The sequence below is a fragment of the Ammospiza caudacuta genome, chromosome 1, assembly GCF_027887145.1.
Source record: "Ammospiza caudacuta isolate bAmmCau1 chromosome 1, bAmmCau1.pri, whole genome shotgun sequence".
Lineage (NCBI taxonomy): Eukaryota > Metazoa > Chordata > Aves > Passeriformes > Passerellidae > Ammospiza > Ammospiza caudacuta.
In genome coordinates, this window is record NC_080593.1 from 11,351,786 (window position 1) to 11,366,740 (window position 14,955).

A 14,955-nucleotide genomic window follows, 5' to 3' on the forward strand; every position below is an offset into this window, starting at 1 on the left:
GCCTTCATGTATGTTTTGACTTTTTGTTCATAAAGTCTAGAAGATTATTCGAAGACCTCTTGGTTCTTTCTGTAATCATCTCCCTGGTGGCTTAGCTGCACTCTAATAATGTGTTAGGAAACTTGGTATCATGAAAAAAGTGGGCCTTCATCCTAATTAAAACTTAATTTGGTGTCAATTTAAATTAAGAGGCTTGCATAAACTGGTCCATTGTGACCTGGCTTGTGCTAATCTTAATCAGCAGCTTGGATAGGACATGAATTCAAATTTCTGCAGAACAACTAAAGTGACAGTAACAACTGACAACTTAAATTAAAATTACTAAGTTCTAAGAAATTGATGTGCATGACCCAAGTTACAAGATAGGTCATTAAATCAAATCTGTAGAAACAGAATTGAGAAGCCTTCCCTAAAAATGCTTTGTTAGTACATTATGTGGGCAGAAAATAACTGGCTTTGAGTTGGGAATTCACACAATTACAATGAAAATTGTAGTACAAAAGCTTTTAATTGGTTAATATGAAATAAAGGTAAAGTATTTAAAAATAATCATAGAATCATGAAAATTGCTTGAACCCAGTATATTGATGACATACTGTTATCTGAGGCTGTAAAATACAAAGATAATATAATTCTAAAATACAATTCTTTATAAAATAGCTTCTGGAAGTAATATGTTGGACTTCAATTGCTAGAAATATTCTCATGGGTCTTTCTCTGACTGCCCTTGTGCATTTCTAGGCATGCTAGGTAAAATTTGAAGAACTGTATGCTTGTCCTTCTTACTGCTAATTGCCATTTTTTATCTGACTCTCAGACTTCAGCTGCTTGTGAAACAGGACTAGAAATCACAATTAGAGATTGTTAATTGCTGTAGCTATTGGTTGTGGAGCTACACTGGGGACTTTGTGTGTGGATTACAGCATGTTCAAGTGTTGTGTACAGAACAGCTTTAGCTACATCTCGGGTGTTTGGGGCCTCCTCAATATCTGTGCAGTGAATGAAAATGTCTGGGATAATTCTACAGAAATCTTTGGGTGGAAAGAAAAGCTTGGTTACTGTTCTAAAATGACTTAAGAAGATTTGTACTTTATGCTAGTAATTCTATTGGGGTTGTGTGATAAACCTGCAGAACTTCAAAAGTGAATTCAGGCCCAAGACTGGGCCTCTTTAGCTCATGTCAGAATGAGTGGAATATGAAAGATGCCTCCAGAGTGAGTCTCTACTGTTGGGCTCCTTCTCTTAGCACTTGGGCCACTCAAGCCCTGTTCACCTTAATTCTAGTAAGAATATTTTTTACTTTAAAACTAATTGCTTGGAATTTTAAAATTTCAGATTACTCTGCTTAAAAAAAAAAAAAAAGCAAACTACATGTGCTAAAGGAAGCACGGGAGCAGAAAACGAAACTTTAAATCAGATGCTAGTTTAATAAATAGTTTAGAGTTTGACATCTTTGTCTTTGCTCTTGGTTGTTTAGCACTGTGACATCTGCAGTTTTCACTGTGGGAGACAACGTTGTTTCTGGTAGTGATGACCGTACAGTAAAAGTTTGGGATTTGAAAAACATGAGGAGTCCCATTGCAACCATCCGCACAGATTCTGCAATCAACAGGTGAGCAGATCTCTGGGTTACTGCTTTGCTTAATTCGTGCTTTCTTAATTCATTCTTAATTTCTTTCACATGTGGGAGTGGTTTAAAGCTGTGCCACAGAGGTTTAGATGGACATTTCTTTCCTGAGAGGGTGGTCAAACAGGTTTCCTGGAGAGGTGGTTGATACACAAAGCCTTCCAGTATTTATGAATTATTTGGCCAATACCCTTAATAACCTGCTTTAAGCTTTGGTCAGGCCTGAATTGGTGAGGTAGTTGGACTGGATGATTGTTGCAGGTACCTCTCAACTGAAATAGTCTATTCTATTAATTCACTGAATATACATCTATTTTTTGTCCCTGAAATTAAACTTGAGATTTATAAGAATTTGAAAAAGGTCTGAAATGGTTCTCTAAAGTACAGGTGTGATCAACATTAAGTTTTAGTAAGTACATTGCTTTTAAGAAATTTTCTATAAGAAAATGTGGATGTTAAGGCTATTTGAGGATCTAGTACAATAGAAAATTGTTGGGAAGATAAAAGTCTGACAAGAAAGTCTCATAGCTATGTATGCTTGGCAGAAAGATTTTTAAATGTAGTGTGATGAAGGAATAGAGATGGAAGCAAGTTTTGATATAGAAGAAAAGAATTGCTGAGCCAGTATTACTGGATAACCAAGAAGGCAAAGGGTATGTTAGAAGGGGTTTTATGACTTAGAGCAAAGGATAAACCTACCTCAAACAAGGTGTTTTTACCAAGCAGAAAGATAGCACAGGCAAACAAGTCAGCAAAGTTGCAAGCAGGAAAAAAGTCTCAGAATTTTCCACTGCAAGAAAACTGAAAAACAACTTCTAGCTTAAACTGTAATGTACTAACTTTTAGTGATTGGAGAATAGTAACATGAATATGGTAATTATAGTAGTGATGAGAGGCTATAGATAAAAGTTAAGGAATAGATTGGTTCTGCTGTATTAAGATGCTCAGCAAAGAAAAGTATATAATGCAATGTAACCAAAACCAAAGGGTCTCCAGGCCTGCCTGCAGCTGGAGCTGACAGCTGTAGGCACAGGTTCTGTCACCCATGACCCTGGACTGCTGTAACCTCTTGGATAGAATAAACTGCATTTTGGAGAGCCCCTGGAGTCCCACATCCCTCATTTCGGCTCTTGCAGAGAACACCTCAATGGTTCAATATTTATTTTCTCTTTGCATTTGTGACTTCTAGCCAGGAAAAATTCAGCTGCATCCCTTCCCGTGAGCTTAAATTTGTGCTGTCAGTTTCTAATTGCCAGGCCTGTTGTTTGCTCCCCACCTCCTTTGTCCCTTCTCTGCAGGATTAACGTGTGTGTTGGCCAGAGGATCATCGCCCTTCCCCACGACAACCGGCAGGTGCGGCTGTTCGACATGTCCGGGGTGCGGCTGGCGCGGCTGCCCCGCAGCAACAGACAGGTACCTGCAGGGCTGCCCCTCCCTGCCCCTGTCCCTCCTCAGGCAGGGTAAAACGGCATTTGCCTCTGTCTGCCTTACAGCTGAGCAAATGCTGAGTGCCACTGTGTCACAGACATCTTTTATGAAAAATCTTTTCCTTAGCATTTTTTCTCCTGAGAGGCTGAGAGGCCTCAAGAACAAAATGTAAACATTGATTATCTGCTGCTGTGGAATGCAACAGGTGAATCTGTGATTGGTCTCATAAAGTTGTTTCTAATTAATGGCCAATCACAGTCAGCTGTCTTGGACTGTCTGTCTGAGACACAAGCTTTTGTTATCATTCTTTCTTTTTCTATTCTTAGCTAGCCTTCTGATGAAATCCTTTCTTCTATTCTTTTAGTATAGTTTTAGTATATATCATAAAATAATAACTCAGGCCTTCTGAAACATGGAGTCAGATCCTCGTCTCTTCCCTCATCCTCGGACCCCTGTGAACACGGTCACAGCACTGGTCTCAATAAATACGCCCTTAGTTATTCAAAATAACCAACATGGTGATCTGAAATGTTTTCAACGTTTTTATTGGGTTGGTGATGGTGTTTCAAGTGAATTTTATCACAATGTTTCCCCTTACTAAAGTGAAACACATATCTGCCTTCTCTATGAAATGGAAAAAGTGTGTAAGAGCATTTCTGATGTGTTTTAATGCCTTGATGTGAATCATGTCAGAAAAATGGCTCACTATGAGGTTTAATGGTGATTTTCTCATGGTGATTTTTTTTATTTTTAATTATACAGTATGTAGCTGGTTTATATATTCCAAGCTGGATGGGGCTCTGAGTGACCAGGTGTACTAGAAAGTGTCCCTGCCCATGGCAGGAAGGTTGGAACCAGATGATCTTTAAGGTCCCTTCCAACCCAAACCATTTTGTGATTCTATGACATAGAAACATAGAGGGAAAACGTGAAGGTCAGTTTTGTGAGGTCACCTTGTATGACTTGGTGATAAATTTCATTTTTTTTCTTCTATGCTAATTCACATACATTCTAGATACATCCTACCATGTAATAAACCATCCTTGCTGCAGCCATCAGGTTTTGTGCATTTATGGCACTATTTGGCATGGCAAGCATGACTAATGGAGAAATCAGACTAAGTGAAATTAATTGGATTATGTCACATAAATAGGCCTTTTTGGGGGTTGATTCAGCAGTTCTTGACAGAATTTAGGAAGGACTTCTAAGACTTACTTAATCTCTTTTAGATTTTTTTTCTAATTTAGGTAGGTTTTAAAATTTATTATAGTCTTGAGGGGTTTTTTGTGTATGTGTGCATGTTTTCCTTTTTTTCCTTAGTAGTTCCATTCAAGCTGACACTACTGAAATCATGACTTTATTTATTTCTTTTTTAACCTGAATGTTGGTCAGAACCCTATTTTGGACATTTTTGTTGCTACTGAACTATATGCATCAGTATCACACTCTTCCTGCCTGCAGTATTATCACTCCTGAATTATGGATGTTATGGACACTTAGTCTTGCAGGCTTGTTACAAAATAGTTGCCATCAAGTAATTCCTTATTTTAAGTCTGATTTTATAACTAAAAATGCTAAAATCAAAATTTGATTTGCTTTTGTGAAGAAAATATAACTAGATAGCAAACAGACCTTGGAAAACTCAAAAAATTTTGACGCACCTTTTTGTATACATCTGTCCTTATGGAAGCAGTGCTGGTGCTGAGGAGTCACATCATTATGAAGACTTTTAGCATACAGATGCAGGTATCAGTGACCTGTAGGATTCTCAAGAGCTGTTTGCAGAGAGTGGGCTGAGGATTGGCAGGGCTGAGTTGCAGTGAGCTGTTGCCCAGCAGTCCCAGTCCGTGTCAGTAACAGCACTGTCTCCCTCCCACGCGGTGGCAGGGGCACAGGAGGATGGTTTGCTGCTGTGCCTGGTGTGAGGACCATCCCATCTGCAACCTCTTCACGTGTGGGTTTGACCGCCAGGCCATCGGCTGGAACATCAACATCCCTGCTCTGCTACAGGAGAAGTGAAGTGCTGGGAGTTTCTGCGTTTGTGTCGCCGTGGACTTCTACACCTGGGCAGACTGCTCTGAACACTGGTCTGCTGTGGCTGTAACAGCTCTTCTCTGAGGGGAGACTTGAGCAAGTGTTGTTCTTGTTACCACATTGTGCACAGTTTGCATGGGTTGTACAGAAAAATGTGATTTTTTAAGAATTAGTTTGTCTTGTGTATGAAATTTTATATTTTGGCATCCACTGGTCAATATGTTCACTGTTGCGTAGAGCACATAAATGTTCATAAGTTATTTAGCATTTAATAGTTACACAGTAGGGCATTCCATTTGTGACATAAATGTGAAACTTATGTAATTACTGTAGAGAGTGTATACAGTCTGTTACGTTTTTCCATGACTCTACATATCTGCCTTGTGTTAAAAGGAATCTGCAGGGCTAAAACTTTGAAATGAAGTGTGAATTTCGCTAGTTGTATGATTGTAAACATTTTCCTGTTTGCATCTGATTTAAATACTTTTTTTAGTGCTGCCATATAGTGCAACTTGAACTCCATTTTTACTCCGGTTACTAGAGAAATAGTAGATTTGAGAAGGAAAATGCAAGAAACTTGTAGTGAGTACAGACTGCCAGGTTTATTTGTGATCTTTTTTGTACTTTTTATTTCGAAAAAAAAAAAAAGAAAAAGATTCATTCTGCCCTTCTTATATAAAGTGATTCTGAAACCTCATCACATTTCATATTAGCAAAAATCCAGAATATTACGATTCTAATCACTGAAATCTAGTCAAGCAAATTCTGAAGCACTTTAGTTTATAGCTATTGTTATAAACCATTTATGAACGTTTGACTTTACCAGTGAATGTGAGCTAACCTTTGTAAGAAGGATTAATTCCTTTTGGTGATCTGCCCAGAAAGGAAATAGTTTATTTGGGGGTTGATGATTTTGTTTATGTACCTACAGTGAGCATACTTTTAATTGTGTTCACTTCCCATATTTTTATTTTGAGCCAGCAATACAAAGTAAATGAGTACTACCTCAAAAATGAATGTTGGTCAAGATGCATCAAATCTCTCTGTAGCCTAGAAAAAAGCACCTTTGGTCTGTGGCTGAAGTACTATCTCTGACAGGAGAGGAAAGACAATCATACTACATGTGATCCTTAAGGTAGTTAACACATAAAGCTGGTGGAGCAATACACTGTCAGCATCATGTGCCACCCAGCCATGACAGGGGCACTGCAGTCTCTGTCCTGTTCCAAAAGGGGGTAATTAGCATACCTCTCCCTTCCTTCTCCCAAATGATCTTTGGTTTTGCTCCTCACTGTGTTTAGCTGTTTTTGCACTGGCAGTGGGGTGTTACTCTGCAGCTGCTGCTATCAGTAAATGCAGGTGGCAGCTGGTGTCTTGGAAAGAATGGAAGGGCTGCCTCAGACAGACACTTGGTTTTGGCTGAAGGGAAATGCTGCCCCAACTGTCTGACATATCACAGTGTAAGATGAAGGGTGGGGGTAAGGAAGGGTGCCCTCTGACAGTGGGAATCTTGGGGTTCATGGTGGCTTGGCAGATGTATTAGGAGCTCTGTATCTCATCATCATGATTCTGTGCAACTACAGCTGTGCTCATGTCCTCTGCATCACTGTTTATAATGACATTAAGATATGTGTTAGCTGGTTCTCCTGTTAACTAACATTTGTGTGGCATGGGAGTACAGTGGGATGGGATGGGATAGTGAATGCATCAGTGAGGAATGGAAGGAAAATGGGGGTCCTAAACATTGTTTTGGACTGTAACATTAAGGAAACACAAAATATTTAATGGAGAATATATGTTGTGTCCTTGTAGTACACGTCATCAGAGTGGTTTGATCCCTTGTTTTTTTCTGTTACGGGGTTTGGGATTTTTTCTTGAGAGGCAAGATGGACAACTGCACTGGAATAATCTTAAATACTAAAACTAGTGAGGTTGCAAAAAGCAGCTGCAGAGTTTTAAGTCTTCTGGTGGTAAGAGTTAAATGATGGTGACAATGTTTATTTTCACTTTTTTTTTTTCTCCTGGATTTTTTGCTCTGGGTTAAAGCCATTTGTTGTTGCGTTACAGGTTTTATTCTTTAAGAAAACAAGACTCACTTTCTTTTAGTTGGTAACAGAGAGAACTTTACAAAGGTTTATGCTGTTTTTTAAAACAAGAGAAAAGTGTCTGGCCAGTACAAACAGTTTCTCCAGCATGGCCTGCATGTAGGATCTGGACAATGGCTCTCCTCTATTACCTGAGGCAGAGGAGAGGGTCACTGGTTTTGGTCCTGCTAAACTAAAGTGTCTAAGCTTCTCTCATACATATGTAGTACAGAACCACTGGACTCTATGCAGTTTAATCATCATTGCTGCAAACTTTTTATATCACCAGAGGGGCCATCCTCTGGCACCAAAATGGGTGAAACATTACATGGTTTCATTTTGAAAAGAATCAACCAAACAAGGTGCTAGAGCCACGTTCTTATGAGCAGGCTAATACTTAAATCAGCTGAACACTGAACTATCACTTAGTGTAGTTTTCTGTACTGTAGTGAAGGGTAAGCCAAACTGCCATTCCTCTGGAAGCTAAACATATGAGCAGGGGTAGTGAATATACCACATTGACTAAATATGTGGAAAACATTTCATGGCTCTAAATGTTCTAAAGAGTGTTTTTTCAGCACTAACAATGTCCAGCATTTCATTAAATGGAGCAGAGTTGCAGTTACAGTTTCAGTATTGTGCAGAATTTCACAGAAAACTCATCACCAGGCAAAACCAAGCTTCTGTGTCTTTCTCTCAAGCAATGCACATCAATTTTCACAAAGTTTGTGTATACTTTACAATCAGAAAGATCTGGAATGAGACATCTTATTTGTTGCCTAAATCTATGAAAACTACCTTTTGGGGAAAAGAATTTATAAGTTATGTGGAACCACTTTTTATTATTCTGCTAATTTGTTTTTAGATGTAAAATGTTTTTCTTCATTACAATTCAAAATGCATTAAAACATTCAACAATTTTTTTTTGCAATTTGCTGTTTTTCTGTGTTGCATTAAGGTTACTGTTGATGTTAATATTTCAATTTTTTTGTAGTCAAAGATCTCCCTAGTCACTTTCCACTCTTCTACTAAAAAAAGTTTGTTTCTGAGGCATTGATGAGCACAGTTTGGAAGAGAGGGACAAGTCTGTTTATTACAGTGAGTCTTCTGTAGCACTAATTGTCACACTGCCAGTAAAGGGTGTTCAGGACTGCATTTGTACTGTCTGCTCCCATTCTTTATGAAAAAAATTGTAATTGCATCTTGTTATGCAGATTATGCAGAAGTTTCCATGACTTTTCACCCCACTTTACAAACTGATATTTTGAAATGAAATCTAAGCAATTTTTAAATGTTTAGAATACAGTGAAAGTATTGCAAAACTACTCTAATGAGGAGAACCCACCCTCAGTTTTTCTGTAGGTTAAAGGTAGGTTGCTTGTTGGACCCACGTTCAAACCAAAGCTGTGTAGTTTTGGAGTAAAACCCAAAGAACTTGGTGTTGTTGAAAGCCTTGGGTTTCAGAAGCCAAGGCAGAGTCTTGGCTGGTGCCTGAGTGCACCTTATTCTCCTTCAATGTGCTTTGGATTCCTCATTTGGCCTTAATCAGTTGCTGGTGGTGTAGACCAAAAATAAGAGACTGGAGTTCCAAGGTAGCACAACTGACATAAGGGCTGGGTTGTGACAATGCCAAACCCTGGGCTTCAGTTGATTTTAGCTGAGGGCTTACAAATCAGGCTTTACTGCCAACTGACTTAAACTTAGTATTTCTAGTATCATTTTAAACCCCTGAGTAAATATCATGTACAACTAGTGGTTTCAGGAGTCTGTCTGTGTTTAAACCTGAAGATGAGCTGCAGGAGAACCACTCTGTCATGCACCGTAGTTTGCTCTTTAGACCGGCATAGAAATTTTATTTAATGCTCTGTTGAGACCTGAGTATGTCTCTGAAAAATTACTCAGCCTTGTGATATTTTATTTTTAAGGAGTTGTTGTTACCTTTTCTAATTCCCAAAGGTCAGAGTTTTCTGAACATAAGTAATTTGCAGGAGCTTACAGAGGAAATCCTGTTTAATTCAAACAATAAATCCTGGTCAAAACTTAGCATTAACTGGGAGAGGTGTTATAGTGGAGCACTGTGGGATTTTGTAGATGTGCTGCTTGTCAATGTCCTCCAAGTGAGAATATTCAGTACTACCACAAGGGGCTGTTTCTCAGAGGTGTAGGGTTGAGGTTGGTAGGTGTTTGCAGCGTTGAACCCAAGTTCCAGAATTTGCAGCTTGGATATTTTGTACAGGTTTGGGGTGTTTCTGGCATGGTTCAGCATGCCATGTAGAAGCTGGATTTCAAGCATTCAGACTTAGTCCAGGAAAATAGAAATGGTGCAAAGTGTCAGTGGTGGCATGTACAATAGAAGAGAGTTTATGTAGAAAAAACCCCAGAGTTCTGCCTCTGCCTTGAATTGTTTTGAAAATAGAAGCTTCAGCCTGGCTGGTGACTGCTGTGCAGTGGAATGACACAATTGCAAGTTAATTGTATTGCTTGACTCTGCTTGAAGCTTCATTTCCATTTGTTGGAAACTGTTACAGTTCTGCCTCCTTCTACTGAAACTTGTCATACTTGGCATTTGTTTAAGTTTGACAATAATTTTACGTAGTTCCTCTCCCACTAGTATTTGTGGGAGTTTGTCTCTCTAGGGCAGAACAAATTTAGTTACACCTTTTTTTCAAAGCCCCATACCAATGGAACAAGACCATCCAGCAGTCCTGTGCAGGGAGGAGAGAACTGACTGATCTCCATGTGCACTTCATCATCTTAATGATTTTCTTTAATTGTTCAGGTGAAAATTTTTAGTAATGGAAGTTGCTTGAAGGCTGTATGCATTAATGGTCTGGGGTTAGTGAAGGCTGAATCAAGTCTGTGCACCTTAACTGCTGAGAGAAAATAGATTTGCAGTGTTGTAGGTGACTTAAGGCTTTGGAAAGGAGCATGCAGTGATTTCAAGTGCTGCAGAAGAGTTATAGAGGAAGACTTTCCCTTACTTTGGAGCTTCTGTGCTGTATGCAAGAGTGGTGACCCAGCATTTGAGGAGGAATTAAGATCATTTGAGAAACACAGAGGCACATCTGTGGTGAAAGTGTTTAAACTGCAGATGAGGAACACAGAGGAAGAATAATGAAGGGGAATGAGAAACTGGAATAAAATTGGGACAGCTGTGGGCGGTAGGCAGAAAAAAAAATGCAAAGTGGTTCATAGGAGTGCATGTCTAAAAGGTGGAATTTATTGGTCAGTTGGGGATAAACTGCTGGGAAGTCAGTGTCTGGTGAATGCCCCTGACTTAGGGAGGAGAAAGGAAAACAGAGAAGGGAACATGGCAAGGCCAGCCTGCAAAGGGGAAAACAGCAGGACTGAGCTCAGGGGAAGCATGGATATTGGGATGTACTAATGGCTAGAGCCTAGAATGGAAACAACTGGAAGTTAAGATTCGTTTGCTTTTTTTAAATCAGTCTTCTTGGTTTCTACATCCTTGATTTTGGGGGAAAAGCTTATTACAAAGTGAGAGAGAGACAAATTTATTTGCATATATTGAATTTTCCATTCCAAGAGTTGCAACGGTGCAGAGATCACTCAACAGCTGATGCATTGCTAGGATTACAAATTACAAGGATTTGTAATCTTAGCAGAGAAGTGCAGATGTTACATGCAATCTCCAGGTATGGCAGCAGGGCATGTGGTTAATTAGGAGTCACTCCCAGACTGGAAATTTCTTGAGTGAATAGTGGATTTGGGAGAAGTAGAAGATATTTTGCACAATCCCTTTGAGAATGTTATGCCAGTCCAGAAAGAATCACAGTGGTTTTGGTTGGAAGGGACCTTTAAAGGCCACCTAGTCCAACCACCCTGCAATGAGCAGGGACATCTGCAACTAGACCAGGTTGCTCAGAGCCCTGTCCAACCTGACCTTGAATGTTTCCAGAGATGGAGCATCCAACACCTCCCTTGGCACCCTGTGAAACACTGGCACAAGGGAAGTTTTATTAAATGCTTCTTTCTTATATCTAGTCTAAGTTGACCCTGTTTTACTTAAGTTGACCCCTTGCCCTATCACAACAGGCTCTTCTAAAAATTTTATTTCTAACTTTCTTAGAGGCCTCGTTCAAGCACTGGAAGGTTCAGTATTTTAGGCCTGAACAGCCTGAATTGACTGGGGAATCTCTCTAAGCAAACCATCCAAACATAGAGATTGCATCAGGGAGATACTGCTGTGTTTCAGTAGTGCCTTAGTTCTGGGAGAGGCAGAACTGGCCTTTCCTTCAAATTTTCACCTTGTTGATCTGTCAAAATTTGACAGTCTCGTTCACAAATCCAAGTGGAAATATGTATAGATTTTGACTTCAGTGATCAAAAGTCTGGCTCCAGTTGGCCGCAGTGATTTTGGTCAAAGTATAAATCTTAAATACAGACAGGATCAGTCTTACACTGTGGCATTTTGACAGTAAGGAAAACAACTGTATGACTTCATCAAATAATGCCATACACTTATGTGGATTTAGCATTTAATACTTTCAATGATTTACTTTTAATGATTTTTTTTATACTTTTAATGATTTTTTTAAAGCATGTTACTCCTTAACGTGCTTAATTTGGATAAAGAGAGAAATCTCAATTTTGTTGGGTTTTTTTAAACCTTATTTAAATTTTTGCTAGGTCACTGAGATCAGCCTTGTACAGACACAAAACTGAACCTGAGTATTTTGTGGAGCAGTCTGTCCTCTGTGATGTCTGAGCATACAGAAAGGTGAGTAATCCTAACAATAAGAAAGAGTAAAATCTGACACACCACACCACAAACACCACTGAAATCAGGTTGATGGTGTAATAAAAACATAAAGTACGGTATTAAGCATTAAAAGGGAGAGACATGAAGGAAAGGCAAAACTTTTCAGCAGCTCTTTAAAGAGTAGAGGGCGTAGTGATGATATCATTATTAATTAAGGTTGTTTTTCAGTGTGGATAATTGGAGGACATGTTGTTTTGGCCTCTCGTGTTTTCTGAAGCTTGTGAAAGCTGTCTCTGCCAGAAGGCTGTCAGGATGTTGGATGCTGTCATTGAGTGGTGCCATCTTCAAAGGTGCTGAGCTCCCCTCACAGTCTGATGGGTGGTTGCTAGCTTGGAAAATCAGATTCATGAGCCTAAATATGGATCTAGAAACTTCATTTCAGGAGCCTGTTTTTGAAAATGATACCCTAATTTTGTATATATTTTATATTGCCGCTGAATTAATGATCTGAAAAGTTCTTGGCCACAGATGCATGGTTTGCTGAAATATAAGGAAAGCAGAGAAATTATTTTCCCTCCCAAATTATATAAGGCTACTTAGAGTTTACTGTTGGGAAACTGAAGCTACACTGCATCAGTTCCAGATGTAACTGCTTACTGCTCAGTGAACAAACACTTCCTGTCAGATGCTCATTTTCCATCTTGCAAAAATCTCACCAAAGCAGACATGATAGCATGAGCTTTCCATAGCAAAGGAAACAGAAGGATTGGCTGATCATAAATGTGGATAGATAGATGATAGATAGATAAATAAGATAAATAGATAGATAGATAGATAGATAGATAGATAGATAGATAGATAGATAAAAATCCCAGACATTTCTGGGATTTCATAGATTCCCAGACATAGATTTCCCAGACATTTCCCATAGATTTCCCAGCCATTTCTATAATTTCATAGATAGATAAATATATAAAAATCCCAGACATTTCTGCCATTACCAGCAAAACTGAGGAAATCAAACCTCACTATATGTGTATGGCTCTGACCATCCAAACTGATGCTGTGTTTCTGTGAAAATATGATGTTTTGGTAGATCTCTCCTGTGCTTACTTGAGGACACTACTGGATGCCCATCTGCAGATGAGCTATCAAGGGGGATTTTTGATGTCCAGAAACAAGTATAAAAACAGGAGGTAACAGAGGAGGTACATACTTCTATCTCCAAATGGTTTTTAACCAGAAAATACAATTTCCTTGAATTAAGCAAATGCACAGCATTTACTTACTTTGGTGCAGGCATGTGAGCCCTTGCACCTGAAATGGCATCAAATGAAACTTGCTTGTAACTTTTCTGTGCCAGCAAGAGATGGAGCCACCTTCTAAAACCTGAATTTTTTCTTCTTTTTTTCTTGCTCAACTGCATCATCTTTCTTATGTCCATGCAGGTGTATGTTTGCAGTAGTATTTTTAATGATATGATTTATTTTGTCAAACTTGTGTTTTGTTTTTGGCAAACATTCTGGCAAGGTCTTAAAAAAGCAGATATAAACAGATCAGCTATGAACAGTGAATTAAAGGAAAGTTTAACAAGAGCCCATTAGAGCCATATCCCTGTGGAGATTAGCTGTGATCCACACAAAACCAGCAGTCACAAGAAAAATACAAGTATCAGCAGGCAAAATCCTGAAGTTTTGCTCTGCTGGAAGGAGAGACCAGCAGGTAGAGCTGCTTCTGGAGAATAAAGCAGTGAGGGACTTTGCAAGTTCTCTCTTTCCCTTTCCACCTCTTCACACCAGCTCTTCACTGTGCCAGGCTGTGTGGGAACCATGGGGACAGAAGGTGGAGATGAATTACAAGGGATTTGTAAAGAGAATTGCCAGGGTGAGGCACTGGACAGAAATCTTTTCTTGGAAAGATCTTGAGTGTCTGGTCAGGGTGGGCCTCCAAAAACTGAGAGAGAGGGGGAAGGAGGGAGCTGTGAAGGGCCTTTGCCATGAAAACAAGAATCTTGTTTTAAAACAAAACAAAACAAACCACCAAAAAACAACAAACAAAAACAAAACAGCACTTGATGTGCAGAGCTCTTCAAGAGATGTTTGATATGGTCAGAGGAGAATGTAATTTTCAGCTCTATCAACTGTGAGACTAAAGGAAAGGAGCTTGCAGAAAACTGGGATGTGACCAGAACCATCATTTTAGTTTGGCTGAAGAGAGAAAGGTTGTGATTCACTGATGGTGTAAAATAACATAAATAAAAAATGTTCAGGACTAAACCCTGAAATAAACACAACATCCAAGAGCAAGGCAGAACTTAGGGAAAAGCAGCTCTGCCCTGCTTCAGTATCAGGGGAGTGTTGAAGGAATTTGGGTGGAAGTAATAGGTTTGGAGAAAGGCAGCTTTGTACCTGAGCTCAGCTGGTGTTAGCAAAGAAACCAAGGACAGGGCCCTGTGGTGCTGCAGGAGTCCAGGCTCCAGCATTCCCCAGGAGCTCTGTGGGAGTGCCAGGCTGGGGCTGGTGGCACTGGGTGGCTGTGCAGGGGACTGGGACCCCAAAGAAGGGAACATTAGCTCCACCGTGAAATCACAGGAGAGGGTGAGAGGGTGTGAAGATGATGGGCTTCAGTCACTAAAGTGGGCAAAGGAGTTGAGAAGATGAAAAAACTAACATAAGTCAGTGTCTGTGAGATTAAAAAGAGGAGCAGGTAAGGTGACATCATGGTTTTGTCACTTTTCTTTTGGAGGAGCTGCTGAGATCCAGGGCAATGTGCAGGAACACTGAGTATTTCTTTGGAGGACCTGGTGAGCAGGAACACTGAGTGTTTGAGGACTTGGCTGAGGCTCTAGGAGCGAGTTCAGCTGGATCCTGACTGGTGTCACAGGCTGAGAAATCAAGTTCATCTGAGTTTTAAAAAAGATCTACTTCCTAAACCCCTAAAAGGTTAGCCTCATAGCTGAAGTTTAAGAAAGAATAATAAGAATAATATCTTAGGAATAATATCCTCCTTACCAGAGAGCCTCAGTTTGTATTACTGAGTACAGGAGGCTTTGCCACAAGGTC

The 14,955-nt window shown here is 39.6% G+C and overlaps 1 protein-coding gene across 1 annotated transcript in view; it reads left to right on the forward strand.

Moving 5' to 3' along the window:
- WDR37 (WD repeat domain 37) overlaps window positions 1-8,093 on the forward strand; it is a 44,544-nt gene extending 36,451 nt beyond the window's left edge. Inside the window, exons 12-14 of the mRNA XM_058800971.1 lie at window positions 1,478-1,612; window positions 2,926-3,040; window positions 4,943-8,093. Of these exons, the coding sequence (XP_058656954.1) occupies window positions 1,478-1,612; window positions 2,926-3,040; window positions 4,943-5,074 (382 nt within the window). The 3' untranslated portion in view covers window positions 5,075-8,093. The remainder of the gene's footprint in view (window positions 1-1,477; window positions 1,613-2,925; window positions 3,041-4,942) is intronic.
- The last annotated feature ends 6,862 nt before the right edge of the window (window positions 8,094-14,955 follow it).